Here is a 20,499-nt window from a genome sequence, read left to right as displayed (position 1 = left end):
ACATCCTCTGCGTTCTCAACAAAATCGCTTCCCTGAAAAGAAGTCCTTGCGTTTACTTTACCGTAGGCATTTAACTTTGCTGAGTAGCGCTGCCTAAACTGCAGGAGGAATTGAGGCAGGCTCTGCTGAAACAGGCCCAGATATGAGATTATTATTCTTTTTTGACTGACATGGGGCATTACAAGTAGTGCAAGTCTCAATTTTGCTGTTCATCTGGAAGGCAGCACACCTCCAGCATGTAATACCCCCCTGCACCATACAGACTGAACGCTGAGCCTGTATTTCTGAAAAATGGAACATCACCTGCTGAATAATCAAAGCTGTTTCTCACAGCCCTTTGGCAGTTTCTGGGAGTACTGTCATCCAAAACATGACTCAGAGACCCTGTTTGGCTTGTGAAACATGAAAGTCTTACAAAAGAATAAGCAGAGAGATATATACAAAGTGCATGTTGCGGATTACTATACTATGTTCCATGAACCACTCGAGCTTTGAATAAATTAGGAAAATGAAGCAGCTACCTATCTCTTAAGAAAAAGCCTCCCTCCAACTTGATGCCTGCTCAAGCTTCCCTTTTGAGTTTCAGTGTTTTACTGCCTTGTATCTGGAAAAAAAAAAAAAAGCAGTATTTCAATGCTCTTTTTCAAATGCATGCTTTCAAAAGTACACTCTACCAAAAGCATTTTTAAAGACTAAGGGAAGTAAATGTGCAGGATCAGCAAAATGAGAATGAAAAGCAATGAAGTGTGCATGGGAAGCAGTAGTCAGAGACAACTCAATAGCAATAAGGCTTCCTCTTAAGTAAGGAAGAGGTTTAAAAGCAGTCAGCGGCTGAAGAGACCGTGGTCCAGAGACAGAACAGGACGCTAGCACCTCCTGCTCCTTTCCGAGTTCTGCCAGTCATCTCCTATTAGACACAGGATGCTTTACACCAACAGCTTCCTCTCCCACTCTTGGTCTAATACCTATTTGTATTTTAAACGTTTGGGTGGGCACCCTTACCTGACTGTAAGTGATGAGCACAAAGCAGTACTGACTGCAGCTACAGTCTGAGTGTTACCTTGGTATTAGTTTCACTCAAAAAATACCTGTAAGACACTACTTAAATTGCAAAGTCAAGACCCCAGAGAAAGCTTAGGAAATGACATCAAGTCATTCATGTGTATGAAATAAAGACCCACCTTTAATAACATTAACATTTTCCATTGTCTCACTTGGTGTGTAAACTGGACCATTAACCATACACTTAATATATCATGCCTTTTTTATAGTTTTATTTGCATCTTGCTCTGAAATAGAATTATTTTCCTCACCTTCCCACTCTTCCAAAAAATACTGGAAGGTCCTACACATACCCTCTTCCGCTAGAGAGCTGCTATTCACTTTTAGAGCAGCTCCACCCTATGAACTAAGTGACATGATTTCTACCAAAAAAATACAGTACACAACTACAGAATTAAAATGCATCACACGGCATACATAAACAGGAAACTATTGGGTTTTACTACAATCTGAATATAAGCTTTTTTGAAATCTCTTGAGCATTTGCATTTGTACTTTATTCCCATGTTTTCTAAGACATCTCTTTTGAGTAGCCTTTAGCTCTCAGTTCACTAGATATTGGATAACTGCCTGTCCACAAAGTTCAGATGAAGCAACCCACTTCAAAAAGTAATTCAGATTATTGTGGCTATGTAGCTGAAGCTTTACAGAGTTCCCATTAAACTTCTGTTAAGATTTGTGCATCCAGCTGTTGAGTGATTTTCAAAACTCCAGCTGTGGCTTAAAAACACCAAACACGATAGGGTATTAATTCTAAAACAAGTATTAATATTCTATTTTTAAATACTGTATAGGAGTGACACAAAATCAGCTTTGCTCTCTATTGGTATCAGAGTATTTTCAGTTACTACTATGAAATTTCATGCTAGTCCCAAGAGCTTCTTCGTAATTCTTTACCAGTTTAATTAAATAGAAGATATGGAAGTTTACCTCTTTTTCATAATTCACTTACCACAAAAGCTCAGATCCAAAACAGCATGGACTTGTTGTTCAGAATCTATCCTTTAGCTCAGTTTCATCATGAGCAGAACATCATGTGACTCATGCAGATCACACGTTCAGTAAGTAAAAGCTAGAATTAGTACGTAAGGTCTTGTAAGTTCTCTTTTTTAAGGTCATTCACAAACTCTTTGTCTGTCACAGGTTATCACTTGCAACTCAGCTTCTTAGCCGAACTTGACTCCAGTAAAAGCTGGAACTGGCCCCGTAATTTTGGAAATGAAGTCACAAACCTCAGTAAGTAAAGGAAGCGCTATTAATTTCTACACTTGAAATTGAAAATTTACGTATCAAATTGCCAGGGTCTAGTTTTCTGTGACATCTCCCTAAAGAAAATCATCAGGAACTAAACTAGAACTTTAAATAAAAGGCTTACAATACAAAATGCCAACAAACAGTACCAGAAACACACTAGCCTAAATCAACTACAGGTAGCTTACAGAAAGGGTCAGGAGCTTGCAGAGCAAGGCAGGAAAAATTATATGCAGGGGGGCTGGCTGCATCACCCAGACTGTCTTGTAATGCCTAAGACTGAACATATTTAAGACATTCTCCGATACAAGCTGGTTTTAATTCCTTCTAGCAAACTACAATGGAGGGGGAAAAAAAAGGTAAATGCAGTGTCTTAGATCTCCCATCTCCATACATGCTTCAGCATTACTGTTTTTATTAAACTGACACTGCATTTGGTCTTGACCAGCATGTCAGTTAGTCTCTGTAAACAGGACAAGTTTAATTGTTTTCATTGCCTGTTTGGATGCATTTCAAGAAATGTCAGCACTTTGTAGGCAGCATTACAGCTTTATTGTTGCATTCAGATCATAAAGAGGCAGTTATAAAAGCCATAGAAATTCAATTATGCAGATGAGATGCAATAGTATTAGTAACTATAAAAGCTGTACATATCCCATCTGTGATGAGGTGCCTATTTAGGAATGAAACTTCTTCCTTGATGATTATCTCTCATTTTGAATACAGATCTCCATCACACAGCACTCGAGAACTGGTGTGTACGAACGTGTGTGAACATCTCGGTGTGACAACATCCTTGGGACACAACAGGATTTAATATCACAGCAGAGAAACAGTAAAGACAATTGCAACAGGATTTCTGCCATAATATTAAGAAATGAGGGAAGGAAGCTGGTTTATTTATGATCAGCTCACTGCTAGACATTTCTAATAAATCCTTACAAAGCGATCAAAATACTGAGACTGCAGTAAGACAAAACACCAACTGGTATTTCAGTTGTCAATAACAGAAGAAAGATGTGTGAGACAACCAATTAAGGACAAGTTTATATCCCACTCTCGGTAACTTCAAAACTATGGGAGTTTTTACCTTTTTTTCATGTTTCCTAATTCTTATAAAATATTCAAATACAACTGAGGGTATGCAAAAAAAAATGCTGTCACTTCAGTAAACATCGTAAAACCTAATCAACACTGAAAACCTTCACTGTGGCTGTCCTACTACCTAATTGATATAACTGCTGCGGTAAACTAGACTAAGAATTCACCCTTTAATTGTGGTGCAACTATCAAACTGCAGTGCATATTATCACCATGCAGCTGTGCCTCCAAAACCACTCAATGGACAATGTTAAAACTTCTGCATCATAGTACCAGATTTTCCCTACCAGTTAAAATTCAGGGAAAACTTTGTTATGGAGAGGATAACATGTTCAAGGAATGACGTATAACATGAGAAAATAAACAGGGAGTTGCCAAAGAATCTTACTCAGAGATATTAATTTGAATAGACAACTACATAAAGTATTAACTTACTACTGGATTAGTAGTGAATATGCTAAGAAATTGGCTACTGTAATACTGTTAGTCTTAATGGTGTTACATTATTCCATCCAACTGCCACACTAATATGGACACAGATGCTTCCAGCTCCACTGCAGGAGGGAGAATGTCTATCTTGATGGTGGAATACAACATTCCAAAATTCTCAAAGCCAAAACTCTTTTCACATATTTTCTAAGTTAAGCTATTTCACAAGTTTAAAGCATATAAAATTAGAACATTATAGTATCAGAAAAAAGTTGAAAGGGTGTGTGTAATTTTTATTAAAACAGTTTAAATTTATTAACTGTGTCCACAATTAAAAAATCTAAGACTAACTCAGAAGTCTGAAATTTGGTATAAATTTGTTTCAGTGAACTGTTTGTAGACAACTAAAGGATGCAAGCACACTTAATTCCTTCTAGATGTACATTGTTTCATTTTTCCTTGTACATCTGGTTTCCATACAAAAGGCAAGTTTCCCACAAGTTTTCAAAAAGTTTACTTTATTGGTTACAGTTATATAAAATATGTCATGATGGTTCCATCTAGTTGGTCATTAAGTGCTTGCAACACCACAAAGACTCTTTAATACATCTGCAACTCACATGATGTATTGCATGTTGGAGGAGAAAAATCCCTCTTCGGTTGCTTACCTGCATTTACAGTATCTTCAGCAAGGCTACAGTGTTCAAAAGCAATGACAACCCCACTTTTATGTCAAATTGCAATTTTTAATGTTTTCATTAGAATAGTCTTTATATCACTCTCCAATAGAAGAAACAATATAACTAACAGCAAACTTTAATACAGGAACATGCTCCAAGATTAACAACCCAAAATGAAAACAAAATGAAATTAATGTAAAATGTAAATCACATATAGTACAATTGAAGTGTCCAAAACAATTTAAATAATTTTAAATATTTTATTTTTTAAACTTGCTACAAATGCTTTATACAATATTTCAACATAAAGTCCCCATAACAGAAATGTAACAAAATGGGAATGATAGTGAAAGTGAAAGTTAAAGTGGCACAAATTCACCAAACAAGTATTAAACTACAAATTTTAAGAGGTAGATTACTTTTTAAGTCAAGAACAAAAAAATAAAGGGGGTGGCTGTATAAAGAAAACTAGTCACTTTCCATCAATTCTGTCATTAATCTTGAAAGTTATATGAACACATGACAAACGATATTTCCATAAAAAGCTGTTATGAACAACAGACCAATTTGTTGTCTTAAGTTATTAGATAGAGGTGTACGACCTTTTAGAGTAATTATATATTTCACTTTCAAAATATACAGGTATGAAGTCCTGGTCTAGCCTTCTTATTGATAAAAAGATACACTGCATTCATTATATATATGGTATTTAGAAATTGATACTGGTATTTCATTGCTATATAAAGTTTCATTTGCATGTATAAATAGGAATTTGGAAAATCCATAAAACATCCAAATCAGGCTTTTTCCCATTGTATGCTGGACATCTAAAAGACTCAGAAAGCGAGGAGAAGGTAAGAAGAAAAGGAAATTCTGTCGTGCTAGGATGGCCTCTACTGATTCATTTAGACAAAAGGCTTTAAAAGACTTAATACATGACAAAAATACTTTGAGTGCAGCAACATTTGTTGTCCCTGAATCTACACTGAATTATTGACAAAATTAAGGAACTTGCTTTGCCAAGTATGCAACTGAACTGCCTGTATGCCATTCACGAAGGTACGGACAAAACCAGGATCTAAGCAAACACAAGAGCAAAAGATTTGGTTTCGTTAATCCCCCTATTTCTTTGATGGTTTCGTGTGGGTTTCATTTTGTTTTTAATAGTACCCTTCTCTTTTATCTGAATCATCCCGTAGCCCAGCATGTGTGTCAGGCACGAAATAAGAAAATCTATGCCTGACACTGAATATTAGCAAGAAGCCTGCAGGCAATTTTATGATTGTGAGTCAGCTTCAGCTGGTTTCGCAACCTTGGTGGATTTCACATCCATTGTCGTAGTGCTTATCCTAAGTTGAGCATGCAACAGCTCTACCATGTCATTAAGGGATTTTTTTGTTTGTTTTGTTTTTACAGGAGATTCCTAGAAAATAAAAAACAAAAACTGAAGATAAATGACAAAACAAACTATTTGTGAACGGAGTATGTTTACACAGAAAAACTGAAAGGTGAAAAACAAATTTGGAGACAAATATTACATGAAGCAAGTCTTGAAAAAATACAAAGAATTAATATTTACTGGAAAAAAAAAAAAACAAACACCAACATTGCCTACATAGAGTAGAATCGAAGTTAGCCTGTGCTGACATTAGTGTATGAAGGCAAAAAAATTCTTCATACTATGTACTTGTTATAAAAAAAAAGTTGACTAGACAATCTAGATTTATGAACATTATTACAGAAACAAAAAGCAAGAATTCTTCTAGAATAACTATTCATTAAACCAGTAATGACTGACTGCAAGCTGCCAGAGTAAACTAACAGTATTTAAGACAGTGAAGGAAATCTTACCCCTAGGTACATTGTTATTTACCCCAAATACCACTAAACAATTTCCAAATGCACAGATTTCCAAGTACTCAGTTATTTAGCTTAAGTTCAAATGATTAATTTAGATGGAAACATGTGTCATTATGGCTTCAAATACTACGGATCTGTTCTGGCATCATGTGAAATACAGTTTCACACTTAAGACTAAGACAGCAGCTGATTAGAATTAAGTAACATGAAGATGTTTATGTCCCAAGAGAACAGGCCTGGTAGACATTTCTTGTTCCTTAAAGGCATTTTTTACACCATTAGTCTCCAAATTCCACTAACATTTTTCTCCTTCAACGCGTCCTAATTTGGGTATTGACTATTTTAAGTCAAATTCCCCTCTAGCACTTTGAAATAATTCTGTTATATTGAACCTTTACTTTACAAAGTATTTCCACAAAATTTTCACCTAGGAGGTCTTCACCATAAGACACACAAGCTGCAAACAGTTTGGATTTTGACATTTCTTGACAAATTCAGCTAGGGGACACTTGTTCTGAAGGAGGCTGCCAGTTCCTCCCCCTCCTCCACTATTCATTACTTTGATAAAAAAAGATACTACCTTCAGCCATAAATCTGGTGTTAATCAGAGCCATGCACTGCAATTACCAAAACCAAAAGAACTCTTCATGACCAGTGAGCTTTCCGAGTTACTCAGCAAATCAGATACCTGTTTCCAAGAATAACATGGCAGGAGCACGCTAATAAAAGTTATAAACACTTTGCAAAATATCCTATTGATTTGAGAGACTACATGAAGACGTAAGTCGGGACTCAGGCACGTAGATTAAGATTTTATTTATTTATTGAAGTATTACCCTTTCATGTGATTAAAATGCTTCTTCTCAAAAAGAAATAGAACTTCAATTATAAAATTTGTTTATACTAAAACATAAGAGCATGATACTTCTAACAAATTTACACGTTCATGTAACTTTTCTTACACGTCTATTTCCCTTATTTACATGTCTATTTCCCTTATATTAAGCATTTCATGATCTGACTCAATTAGTATGCACATACATTTTTGAAGTATTTGGTCATGGGTTTTTTTATATGATATGCAGAGAATGCTTTTTATTAAAAAACCAACAAGGCAAGTTATTTTAGTGAGTAAAAAATGCAGTCATAATTTTTAGCTTAGTGGGCTGCCATAAACTAAATCTAAAATGATTTTGGGCCACCATGTATGTTAGATATCAAATGCAAGGTCAGTGTCTCCAATAACATTAAGTTCAATGACGTTAAGTTTATTTGCACTCAGGTACTGACATTTTTTTTCCGGAGTTTTCAATTCAGTTAATAATTAAAGACATTCTCTATACAAACTATGTATTATTTCATGACAACATGACAAAATGCATCAAGTATGTACATCATACCTCAGCATGACTGAGCTACTTAACCATGTTTTAGGAAATGTAACCTTTTTTTTATTATTATTTAAGCATGAGAAACTCAAAAAAGACCAAGAAAATTGGCAAAACAGCAAGCAATGTGTTCCTGTGTTGTTTCAACTTCAAATTAAATGCTTACCTGAAATCTTTTAGTTCTTGCTTTGTACTGCTTTCATCTCTTTTGTTTTCTGCTGCCTCTGCATTTGCCGCCTGTTGTAGGCTTCGTGTAATAGGTCCTCCAATCCTCTCTCTAGATTTTACAGTGAATCTGTCTGCCTTTTTCTTACTTGCCACAGCAGACTTACTTGGCAAAACAGCTTTATTATTCCTTTGTATTCTGACATGCAATTTCCGGGAAGCTTTGCCTGAGATTCCAGACGAGCTGTTCTTAGCGACCACCTTAGTTTTTTTCCCATCAACATGGGACATTTTGGACACTCTTACGGGACTAGAGTTCCTCAATGAAGATGATGAATTTGGCTTTTTGGATCGAATGGGAGGTACAAATTTAACATTTTGTTTTGATTTGAAGGATGCAGAGGGAAGCTGGATTTGTGCAGGTCCTGAGGTTCGTGCTCTTGTCTTACCCAAGTGAGGCTGCATGCTTTGCATTTTGATTTCTGCATCTGCTGTTCGCCTACGCTGGTTGTTGCCTTTTTCACTGCTTGCAGGTGAAGAAGAACTTGCACTTTTTTTTGAAGAATTCTTTTTCGAGGAGGGAGAGATAGGTTTTTTGGGACAGCTGTATGATGCATGTTTGTTCAAACTTCCAACATAAGTAAACTCTCTGTTACAGTAGGGACAGATGTGAGAGTCTGACTCGGATGGATTATTTTTCAACTCTGCCTTCTGCTGGGCAGATTTCTTTTTCTGCAAGATAGCTTTCTGGACAAGCTGGTTTTTCTTTTTCAATGCACTTATTTTTAGTTTATTTGAGGACATTTTGCTAATCTCAACATTGAAATTAAGTCTTTTAGGCTGACCCATTCGTCTGAAGGCATTCTTTCCAGGGCCAGCTATAACAACCATGCCATTCTTAGGCTGCACTGTCTGTTTCAGTGGTACTGGATTTTTTTTAGGCGTATATCTCTTTTTATCACTGGCAGATGCACAGGCCAGTATGTGTTTGTGTAACTCAGGCATGTTATCGACACTCTTGCCACATTTTGTGCATCGAATGGCAGTAGTAAATGTTTGCGGAATATTGTGGGTAGTGAAGTTTGTTGCCGTAACTCCAATACCCATAGGATTACGATGGTGATACTGAAATGGAGGTGGCTTAAAGCTTGGGTAGTGTTGATTGAGGCCCATACGAACATCTGGGTCTTTAGATTTTACTCCAGAAGCCATTATTTTTATAGTAGTATAAAGCTCTTCGGAGGAATCATTTAGATCTTCATCTTCCTCCTCTTTAGAAGGTTCCAAAGAATCTTCTGGCAGGCTCTGCATGTGCTCCACGTTAGCCTTACTGGGGTCAGTAAAATTCTGGGGTCTCAAAGTCCCACTTTCAAACTCATGATGTGTGCACTCTTTGTCTGGATGGAGATCCCGCTGATGCTGTTGCAAATTGCACAAAAAAGCAAATTCCTTTTTACAGACCGAGCAAACAAAGATATTTCCTACTCCATGAAGCAGAAAGCGATGTTCTGACAAGTCTGTTTTATCCCTAAAAAGCTGTACACAGAATTCACATTTGAAGGGCCATTCTTCAGCATGAATGGATAAATGCTTTGTTAGGTCTTTAATGGAAAGAAAAGGTGATTCACAGACATTGCACACAAAGCTTTTATTGAATGTTTCCTGCACTACTCCCGATTCACTTGAAGTATGAGGATCTTCTCTGGCTTTCTGTTGTTCATTTTCAGCTTCTTCCTGTTTTATTATTGGGAGAGTATTTTCAAGATTATCAGCAGAGGAAACAACAGAAGAAACTACAGAAAGAGGAGGTGGAGATGGAGATGATGACGATGAAGAGGAGGAGAAAGAAGAGGAAGAAGAGGAAGAAGATGAGGAAGAGAGTGTAGGAGGACCAGGTGAAGCAGCAGAAATAAGAGGTTCAACAGAAGGAACAGGAGATGGAGAAGGAGAAACTGTAGGTGAAAGAACTGGTAGCGGAGACTGGGTAGTAGTGTTAGAAAGTGGCGATGGACAAGAAGAAGTGTTAGTGGCACTGGCAGAGACATCTGGAATCGATAACGGCATTGTCGGAAGAAGGGGAGGAGGTGATGTAGCAACCGTTAACACAGGCGGGCAGGGTGGCGGGGAGGGAGGATTGGTTGGTGTTAACAAAGGAGGCAGCTGGCACATGGAAGGTACAGCAGATGCCTGTGGCAAAGGGGAAACAGAGGAACTAAGGGGCTGAGTGTCAACGGAAGACGATGCAGATAGACTGGGATCCATGTCAGGTTCTGCCTGAGGCTCCAGGGATTTGCTTGGGCTCGCGCTCCTGTTTACACCGAGTGTGCTGTCTGTGGCTGCACCCGTTCCATTATACTCATTCAGCAGAACCTTCTGTAACATGCAAGTGGTTGGTTTCTTCTTTTTAACACCACTACAGGTTGGCTGTATGGAATTTTCTTTACATTCCCTAATTTCAGCGTCGCTGCAAGGCTTCTTATGCACACTTAAATCCAGAACAGATTCCCAGGGAACCTGATTCTTATTTTTGACATCAGACCTTTGTTTCACACCACTAGATAAATCCAGCGGCTGCTGGTTGCACACATTGCCAAAAGTCGGAGTTGCTGTCCAGTCTTTTGATATTTTATAGTCTTCAAAGCAAAGAGGGCTCAAAGTCTCTTTTTCCTCTCTTCCAGTCAAGCTCCAAGCAGGTGAGTTGCTGTGGCTTTCTAACTTTGGCATTTTTGAACTCCGAATATTATCATTCCACACAGTTTTTCCCTCACCTGATTTGACAAAGTCTCGAAGTACTGGACTGTGCTGTGGAGAACTGGGAGGAGAGCTGGTCCTTCTTTTAAATCTACTGGATACTGGAGGCAAAATAGGTGATGATGTAACAGAAGGTCCTATTTTAGGGATTTCACTTGGTGGAGTTATCTTCTTACTGTCCTGTGTCTGAAGAAGCTGTTTTAATTTTGACGACAAATAAACACCTTTTTCTTTATGAAAAGGTAAGCTTTCTGTTGAAATGCTAAGAGGAAGATTTAAAGAACTAGTAGGAGTTATAGGTTCTGGGTCTATTTCAGTTTTTATTTTTGGTACAAGAGGAGGGCTGGCAGTTCTCCTCTTTTTGGATTCATTGCTCCCACTGCTAGATGGTTCCTTAGGAGGTTCATTCACATGTGTTTGTGTAACCTTTAAATTTGGGGAAATTTCCACTGTGACTGGACTGATAATACAATTTAGTCCATATAAGTCTGCAGAGTTGGACTCCATCTGAATCACATCACAATTGCTAGTGCTGCTGTTGGACTGAATTTTACCATCAATGTAATAATTTAAATTTTCAGATATATTGCTGGAAATATCCATAATATAGACATCATCTACTTCACCTTCCTCTTCTATTTCTGTACTTGCTATATATACGCTCTGGACTGGTGGGGCCTGCTCTGTCTGAAGCGGTGGCTCTTCAGTAAAGAATCCTTTTCTTCTGACACCTTTGGGAATAAGATGACGCTCATGAACCCTACGCTGATGCCTCCGCATGTTGGTATGAGTTCCAAAAACCTTTTTGCAGTATTTGCACGGATGCAGTTCTTTGGGCTCCTTATTTTCCTCAGCAAAAGCAGAATTTGACATTTCTTGGGAAACTTTCTCAGAATCCAAGACAACAGAGTCTTGCACAAGACTGGAAACATTCATGTCATCTTTAAGACCATCATCCACAATTACTTGGTTATCAGCAACATTGTCCAAGTGTTGTGATGATGTTAGTGTTAAGAACGGTTTTCTTTTTGGCCCTGCCTCATGGCGTCGCTCATGTCTTCGCCTGTTAATTTGAGTTCCAAAAGCTTTCCCACAATATCGACACTTGAAAGCATGGTTAACAGTAGATATATGGATGTGCATATGGCGTTCAAGTCCTTGCTTTGTTGTAAACTTCCTCTCACAATGCTGACAGGGAAACATGAATGTTTCCTGAACATCACCATTTGATTCACCTCTCGCTTTTGGAATTTTCACAACAAGTTTTTTCTTTGGAGAGCTTTCTGGAGATTCTTCTGACGTACTCTTTTGCTCTTCCATAGAGTCTAACTTTTCTTCACATATCAAAGGCATTTCAGCACTTTCTTTAGGCATGTTGGCATCTTCCATCTCCTCTTCATCTTCCTCTTCATCATCATCATCATCCTCGTCATCATCATCTAAATCATCTGAAACACAGTTTATTGCTTCTCCTTGTTTGTCTTCAGTTACCATTTGTGGTTCACTGGTAGGACTGGGGATCATTAGCTTTGGAAGTACATCTTGATTCACCATTTCCTGAATCACAGCTGTTTGTTCCAGGGACAGTACAGCAGAAACAGAAGGCATTTCATCTTCCTCTTTATGACCTGATACACAAAGCATGCAAAGAAAAGCATGAGACATTTTTACCAAACACTTCAAAGTATGCTACACCTTTCTTCTACCTTTTCCTCTAACACAACATATCCAACACTTATGACCCAACACAATACCACTACTTCTCACTATTGTGATTCAGTACTGAGAGTAAAACTGTAGTCAGAAATTTCCCTTCTGGAACTTCAGCAAAATATAGGCAACTGCCTAGACTTAACAGAGAATCTTTGGACTGAATATTGTGGCCAAGAAACCCAGAAGAGCCTGAAGAGTACCAGAACATTTCAAGGCAGACTTCAGAACATTTCAAGAAACCTCCAAAAAACTTCCACTGACTTTCCTTATGGCAAATAAGTGTCAGGGAAGTACTGCAATACATATACATAAAGTATACAGGAAGGCTGTCAAGCAATTTTGACCATTTCCCCAAAATTATTAACAAAAAACCAATCTGGATTTGTACTGTAATGCACAGCAAGGTGTACCTTGTATCTGGCATAGTACTTTCCATTCTTTATACGAGATTTTCTATTGGCTGTTGCCTGAATGGCTATTTCCTACACTTCTGAATCAGAGCCTGCATGCATCTCATTGGTGTGGATGAATTCTTTATTCACACCTCTGCACGCTAGTCTTACCTATCTGCTGTCAGGTATCCATTGATGAAGAAAATAACTTTGCTGCTAACTCACACAATGTTGCTTAAGTGGTTACATGTACAGAGCAAGAAGTTTCTCTGCATTCCCTAGCTGGGGCATAAGATGCCTGCAACAGTGGTGCACATGTTGTACAAGCAGAAGGGACAACAGAGTGAAAGAATGGAAGAGTTATGGGTCAAAAGAAGTGCAAGCAAAAGAAGCTTGAAAGAAATCAGTACCTCTACAGAGCTTTAAACATTTATTGGTTACACAGCAGTAGAAATTTTTACATTCTTGTAAAACAGACAGAAAAATATATATTTAAAATATCTTTCAGGCATTTTAATGTACATACTATGTGAAAAAAGCCAAGCCAATTTATAAACAACCTTTGCGGATAATCTTCAGGACAAACAGCATGCTTAGTGAGCCGCTGCACTAATACTGTATTTTTTTCCCCTTGACACTGACTTCTGTTAAACAGCAATAAATAATGACTGTATAACTAAGCTCCAAAGACATTATTTTAGAATAAGGACTATTCTCTGCTCTTCTGTTCTAAAGTTTTTTGATTTATGTCTACATTTTACAGTACGTTAGTTTTTCCTGTTGTCAGAGTTGCATGTTTCATGGCATACTTCTGATATCCAAGCTCCTTATGAATAAAAAAGTTTGGGCAAACAACATAAATATGTTCACTTTGCTACACTAACATAACATGCTAACATACTGAATGTGACAAAAAGTGTCCTTTGATTCAAAAAGATAGTTAGAAGGAAAAAAAAATAAGATACTCAAGAACTCACCTTCTTTAGAATCCCTCATATCTGCAGAAGTAGGATCCAAAACAGCCTTTTTCTGCTTTGTATCTGCTACCTTCTTTCCCTTGTTTTTACCTTCCTGAGTCTTTTTCTTTCCTGGGGAGAAAAAACCCAACATTTATTATCCTCTTCAGTAATTTTTATTTTTCATATTTAAGTGGCAGAATTAAAACACCCAGTTTTGGAATATAACATTCTGTAGAAACCCTGTTTTCCTGAGGAATATAAATGACTGATCAGTACAAAGGACAGCATTCAGATAAAGTAGTAAGTCCCTAGAGCCCAGAAGAAATTAAAAGTAAAGATGAGTTTCTAAAAACCTAAGACGCCAAAATACTTTACTCACTTTCAAAGCAAGAATAGACTATAACAGAAATGTATCGGCCAGAGTTAACCAGCGCACATCATACAGTTACCCAATACAGTAATTTAGTAGTCATATGAAGGTATCTCATGCAAGTATATGGAAAATATGAAATTTCTTCATATACTATTAATCCTTAATGTTAATTGCAAGACCTCATGAAATAGAAACCCACAGAGGCTTCTCTACTTGTATGAACATTCTGAATAATGATTTGGAGAGTTACAATAAAAGCAAGGAAGTAACAACATTATGAGAAGACTAAGAGCAGCACAATCTTGACCAACAAGGCAAAGACAGTAAAACCAAATTAGATGGAACTGGGTAACAGCAAAATATAAAGATATTTCATCACGCCCACTGACACAAACAAGTTTGCTTTCTGTAAGCAAAATTAAGAAGCATGTATGTATTAGTTGTACAGGATGATGAACACAACGAAGATTAGGCCAAAATGGCATTATGCGAACACCTAATCAGTGACGCAAGATGTAAAGAAATTGAAAACTTCATTTACCAATGCACTACAAAGTTGTACTGCTAATTTTTTCCATTAATCTTAAAGATTCAGTCCTATAATATATCTCAATTATGATAAGGACTGCGTAATAATAAATGAAACTCCTAAGGTCTTCCAATTTAATTCACTGCAGAGACATATTCTCCATACAGAATAGTTATTTTACATACAACACTGTGGTTGAGACACCAGTCTCCTGAAACTTCACGCTTCTACACACCACCTCTTAGGAACGAGAATTATGCAGAAGCAGCAATCCAAATTCTTCCACTACTCCCTCTCACACACAAAATGCTACTTTTTAACGCACTGACCCTTCCCTTCTAATCAGAAGTGTGCATCATAGCCCTAAGCCCATTTCTTATTTAGAAGCTCATTCCTCCAACTCACAATCCTGTCAGCAAGTTCCTCCTTTTTTTCCCCCCTCAAAAATTTTTTTCACATCCGGAGCCAAGAAACTGAAATGCCTTTTAAAAAAAATGTTCCTTTTTTCAAACTGAAGATTTCCAAGTATGCACCCCCTCCAATAGAACAGATCAGAGACAGGTCAGCTTTAAAAGGAAACGCTTGTTTTTATTTGAGCATTCTATTCTATCTAAACAATTATCTGTATTTGCTCTCAAGGAGCTCAGATTTCACAGGCTCTCCCCAAATTCCACTGTCTTTCAGTTTCATGTATATAATTATCCTTTTTTTATTTCCTTATTCCAATTTAACAGTTTTCTGTCCAAGAAACTGACAACAGTCACTCAAAATGAGTTTTAGTCACCTTTGGGAAATACACATGTACCCTTCCTAAAGTGAAGTAGCGATTATCTCATAATATCCTCAAATATTGTAACAAACCCTGTGTCTAAACCTACCATCATGAACCAACACTGGTTTATTTGACAATACAATATTCAATTGTATTTTGTACCAAACACCTGCAAGTTGTCAGAAGATCTCGCGTCTGTTTTAGCATTCACACAGGCATAAGGAGTTTAAGTGCGTCTTTACCTGATAGGCTACTGAATGTCCAATTTTAACATAATTTTTTATTATCAGCACCTCTAATGCTTGTAATTACAACTGGTAGTACCAAAGGATTTCAAATAAGTTTCCAAAATATCTGCCAAGTCACCTGAAATCACTCTTGAAACATACAGTAACACAATCAACAAACAGTTCCATTTCTAAAGGTCTAAATGTACAATTTCAATAAATTCCTAGGAAATCAAACATGCATCACAATACACCTTAGGAGTGACGTAACAAAATGTACTTAATTGCTAGAACCCTTTAAGAGCTACCAACTTTTTTGCAGGCTGCTTATCACCTGAAGACCAACATCAGTATCTTGACTTAAATGACCAAATTTTAGATTCATCTCCCATCTCTGCAGGTGAGACCGGAAACAAGAAGGAAAAGACTGGTCCACAGGCCCCTCTCATCTATGCCAAACCTGGACACAGTTAGAGACAGTATTTTACTAGGTGGTGCAGCATATGATGGTATTGCAGATGAAGTCACTGGGCAGTTCTACATTTAATTCTACAGCAGCACTGAATTTCAGCATAATGACAGGTTACCGTAAAAGGCTTCAAACCAAGACCCAATTCATCCTTTCTTATAACAAGATTAGAAATACATTGTGCTCTTTAAAGTATGAGGTAAAGTGTGTAAAAGCAACAACGAAAATCACTCATACTGCTAAAGTGTGCATAGGTTTTCCAAAGTGTCATCCATTTAGAAAATCTAAAATTTATAGTACCTCAAATCCAATTATAATCTGGGAAACCACTAGAATAGCAGGATTTGTACGCAAAATTGAGTTACTCTAAGTCACATACTTCCTTATGCTACTGATGGAAAGAAGATCATTTGCAAGCTCTCCTGCCACACTCCTTTCAAAAAAGAAAAAAAAAAAGAAAAAAAAAAAGCAACTTTCTCACTGATACAGCTGGAAATGTTTCAAGTTCTTGGCCTTTAAGCATAAATGCATTTGAAGAACAGATTCACCCAGCACCTACTTGCTCTTACTCAGAATAGCGAGCAAAATTGCTTACCTACATCCGTAATTTTAGATGCATCAGATCAATTTCTAACTCATACCAACTAGAGACACCAACCAATTTTTGATGTTTTCCTTTTACCAGCTTTAGTTTGTTCATTTTCTAGGCTGCAGCTTTCCTTGTAAAGGTTAAAAGAATCCACTATACTCAAGCATGGCAATGACTGTCCCAGATGCATCCATTTCATGGCCCTGAATGCTCAATAGCAGATGCCCAGGGAGAGAATTTAAGAATAGAGTAATAGTAAAGTGATACTTCATTGGTATGCTCTCTCAGCTTTCACGTATCTAGAGTTCAGGAACTTCTGAAGATATTTAATAGCTTTTGATAAGACTTTCCTCCATGAGTTCTCAAAGTGCTTTTTAAATCCATGTAAAACTCAAAGATTTGGATAATTTTCTTCCCGCAGATTTTCAATGAAAAACGCAACCTACTATTCTGATATAAAGGATATCAATGAGTAGCCCAAGGTCTGTCCCTTAATTTTCTTACAGTTTAAGGTGTCAAGAACTAACAGAAGTCTGCAGGAGGGGGAAAATGCCTCTGAATACAGAGCCTGGTGGAAGCCTGAGTATAAGTACACACGTGCACTTACCATCAGGTTCCTGAAGGGTCCTACATGGCTGCTACTGCCAGCTGGATCCACCACTTGGTCTAAACAAGAAAGATACAGGAATGAAACACAGGGAAAGTGAAATGGAAACAATGACAAAAAGAATAAATGAAGGGCAGAACTTAATATAAGTGTATGTGTATTAAAAGAATTGCAAAAGAAAGATGCAAAGGAAAATGAAAGAAATAGATGGAAAGTAGCTACTTGTCTATAGTGACAAAGATCAAGAGGAATGCATCAACTCGTCTTGCAACTTAATTTAATATGGTTCCTTTTTCTCCCCTTCCTCCACTTATGTTGTAGATAGGTCACCACGAGCATTATCTGTCTTTAAATCTTTACAATACCTTTATAACATTTAGCACACGCATTGCAACAGGCACAGGAGATCTCATGCTACTGCCAATGTCCAGATAATCAGCTGATACTTGTGCTGTAGTCCCACTTATTCCAGAGGAGTTCAGATGGCAACAGAGTAAGAATTTAAAAGAGAGAACTCATCTTTATTTGCCCATACATCATTTTATTGATCAAACCAAGACAGCTCAAAACAACCTACAGTTATCTGTGCTCATATTTTTGCTGTTAACCAAAATACTAATGGAACTGTAAAACCACTGAGTTATTTCTGGTGGGATGGGATAAGCATACTCAGATGCCAGGAGGGAAGAAGTTAAACACAGTCTTTCCATACACTTGGAGCTAAATTCTGTAATTAAATATTGCCAAATTGTACAAGATGCTATTATCTTTAATAACCTTTAAATGCAGCACCAAACATGTTCACAGTTAAGATCATGAAGTAAGGACACTCACATCTGATTTCAAACACTGTTTTGATCACTTACAAGAAATACGAAAGGTAGACATTTGCCTCTCCAAAAATCTTGGGTTAATAAGGGAAGAGAATTACTGGTATAAGTTTCCAGTATTCCTTTGAAATCTCTAGTCAACAACTAACTGCAGCCGAGTAACATATCCACCCCCATACCCCATCTGTGCTGTTGCTTTAAAGTACCACAGATACCTGCCCAAATCTCAAGCTTCCTGGAAAACAGTGGAGAAGCTACCTCAGAGACGCCTTGAAAAGTATTCTTAGAGCACAGATGACAAGTGTAGCCACCTTGAAAGGGTATGGCTAAAGTGAAATTTGCATGTTATACCCTGACAGTGACCACCACGCAGTTTCATGATGTGAATTACAGTATAATAATATAAACTCACTAGTCAAATCCCTCTGGGACTGGTTCAGATTAGTGAAAGTTTACATCAATCCCACACAGTAGTTGCTATTATTCTATAAACCAACGGGGTTTTTTTCTCCTATTGAAAAAAAAAAATCAGCATTTTGGCATTGGATAGAATAAAATAAAGATTAAGTGGTATATACAAGCTAAAAAAACCTTATGGCAAATTCAGCAGAAGACAACTGCATGACCATTTCCACATTATTTTGATTAATGAATTTTAAAATACAGATGCAACTTGATTTTTCATTTGAGAAACAGTTTGCTGTGCACCAGAATTCCTCTGTTCCTGTATCCAGAATACTGGTAGATGTCATGCTTTTCGAAGTAAATTCCTTAAACCTTCAGGCATCTGTAAAAATCTGACTAGTTGTTTGTTCTGGAAGACAGGCTAGAAAAAAAATGAATGCCTTGTATACATAAAAAAGCCACATCCAAAATAACAGCATAAATTGCTCCAAAAAATTAAATCCAAGTTGTGTTGGCTGGAGGAACATGAAAAAAAGCAGAAACACGTTGCAGTGACTTCTTAGAATCTTGTCCAGCTGTGAATGTCACAGCATATAAATGTTAAAGACCGTACATATTTAATAAATGGAACTGATTAAATAGTGAAGTAACTAAGCACCAAAAAAAAAAAAGTATTGAATTCAAAATGCCCATTATGAATACGTGAATACTAAGGCTGTTCTTTTAACATATTTTCCTCTGTTAGCATTTAAGTGTTTTCATTTTGCTTTTTATTTATTTTTTTATTCTACCATTAGCTATGGTTCATTACATAGTGAAATCTTGTTTACAAAGCCTTTCATTATTATCTACCAGCACCTGCTCAGACAGTAATGCCAAATCATAAACCACTTGACTAAAATGGCAACATACCTGCGTGTTAAGAGCTGCTTACAGTCACTGAGAACAGCTAAGAACTCTTAACATTTAGGGAAAGCTGGTAGGTACAACATGCCTCATACATATAAATATATGTATATAAGAATTATTCATATAATCATAGGGATTACAGAAATTTGCTGAAAACATGACCTCAAACCCACAAGGTTCTGCAAATATTTTATTTAAAGATCTAAACCAAGAGCCACGTTTCAAAGTATATACACTACAGGTTCATTGCATAGTTATTCATTCCTTTTTGATGAGGGGCTGCATGTTAAGCACTGCAGACTTAAACCTCCATCATACTACTGCAACAAAGAATATCTGACTTACTGCATCCACCATCTCATAGCCTATGCTAATTAAATCATTTTTAAATTGCTGTCCAAAGTTTTAAGTGATCTAGGATAGGTAAGGTTATTCCACTACATCGTTCAAAAAGTCACACTGCAAATTATTAGAGAAAGAGGAAGAGAGAGTAAAAATAGTAGGGATAAGTCACAAAGCTAGTAAATATTAGGCTAGAAATAGAAAAGATTACAACCTTGAAAGAAAAAACCTCAACAATTTTGCTTTATTAAAACAAAGTTACTTAAATATTATGACATCAACTTCCAATATTTCTTACATAATATTACTGTTAATACAACAATATAGCAAAGTTCCTTTTAACTACTTGCATTTAAATATCGCTTTGAAACTTGATTAGAGCAAGCTTAGCTGAAAATCTCTGAACCGTACTTCTGAACACACACGTACACTATCACCTGGGGGGGGGGGGGGGGGGGGGGATGACGACGCCTTTTGAACTCAAAAGCTTGCATCTTAACTGAAACAAAACATGAGACCACTGCCTACCAAATGCTTTGGGGAAAAATGCTCTTGTACCAGCAAGAAAAATTACTACACAACCCAAGAGAATGCCTCCCAAGACCCCAAGGCTTAGATATTCAAGTGCTGCCATAGAACAGAGATTTTTTTCACAGACTGTAGTGGTACGAGTCAAGCCAGAAAAAGCTTTTTATT

At 37.1% G+C, this 20,499-nt stretch overlaps 1 protein-coding gene across 8 annotated transcripts in view; it reads right to left on the bottom strand.

The window, feature by feature from the left end:
• PRDM2 (PR/SET domain 2) overlaps positions 1–20,499 on the bottom strand; it is a 75,001-nt gene that overhangs the window by 10,274 nt on the left and 44,228 nt on the right. For 7 of the 8 annotated variants that reach the window (XR_012650361.1, XM_075027487.1, XM_075027484.1 and 4 more), the window contains 2 exons: positions 13,770–13,880; positions 7,938–12,315 (listed from right to left, as the gene is read on the bottom strand). Coding sequence is in view for 7 of the 8 variants with exons in the window: in XM_075027487.1 (XP_074883588.1) it covers positions 7,938–12,315; positions 13,770–13,880 (4,489 nt within the window). In the remaining variant the exon portion in view is untranslated. Of the gene's footprint in view, positions 1–4,769; positions 5,947–7,937; positions 12,316–13,769; positions 13,881–20,499 lie in introns of those variants that run through there. The other variant, XM_075027485.1, reaches the window with a different exon arrangement.

Source organism: Buteo buteo, chromosome 5 (assembly GCF_964188355.1).
Source record: "Buteo buteo chromosome 5, bButBut1.hap1.1, whole genome shotgun sequence".
Taxonomy (NCBI): Eukaryota; Metazoa; Chordata; class Aves; order Accipitriformes; family Accipitridae; genus Buteo; species Buteo buteo.
The sequence above is the reverse complement of the archived record's forward strand: the minus strand, read 5'-3'. Positions and strand labels throughout refer to the sequence as shown.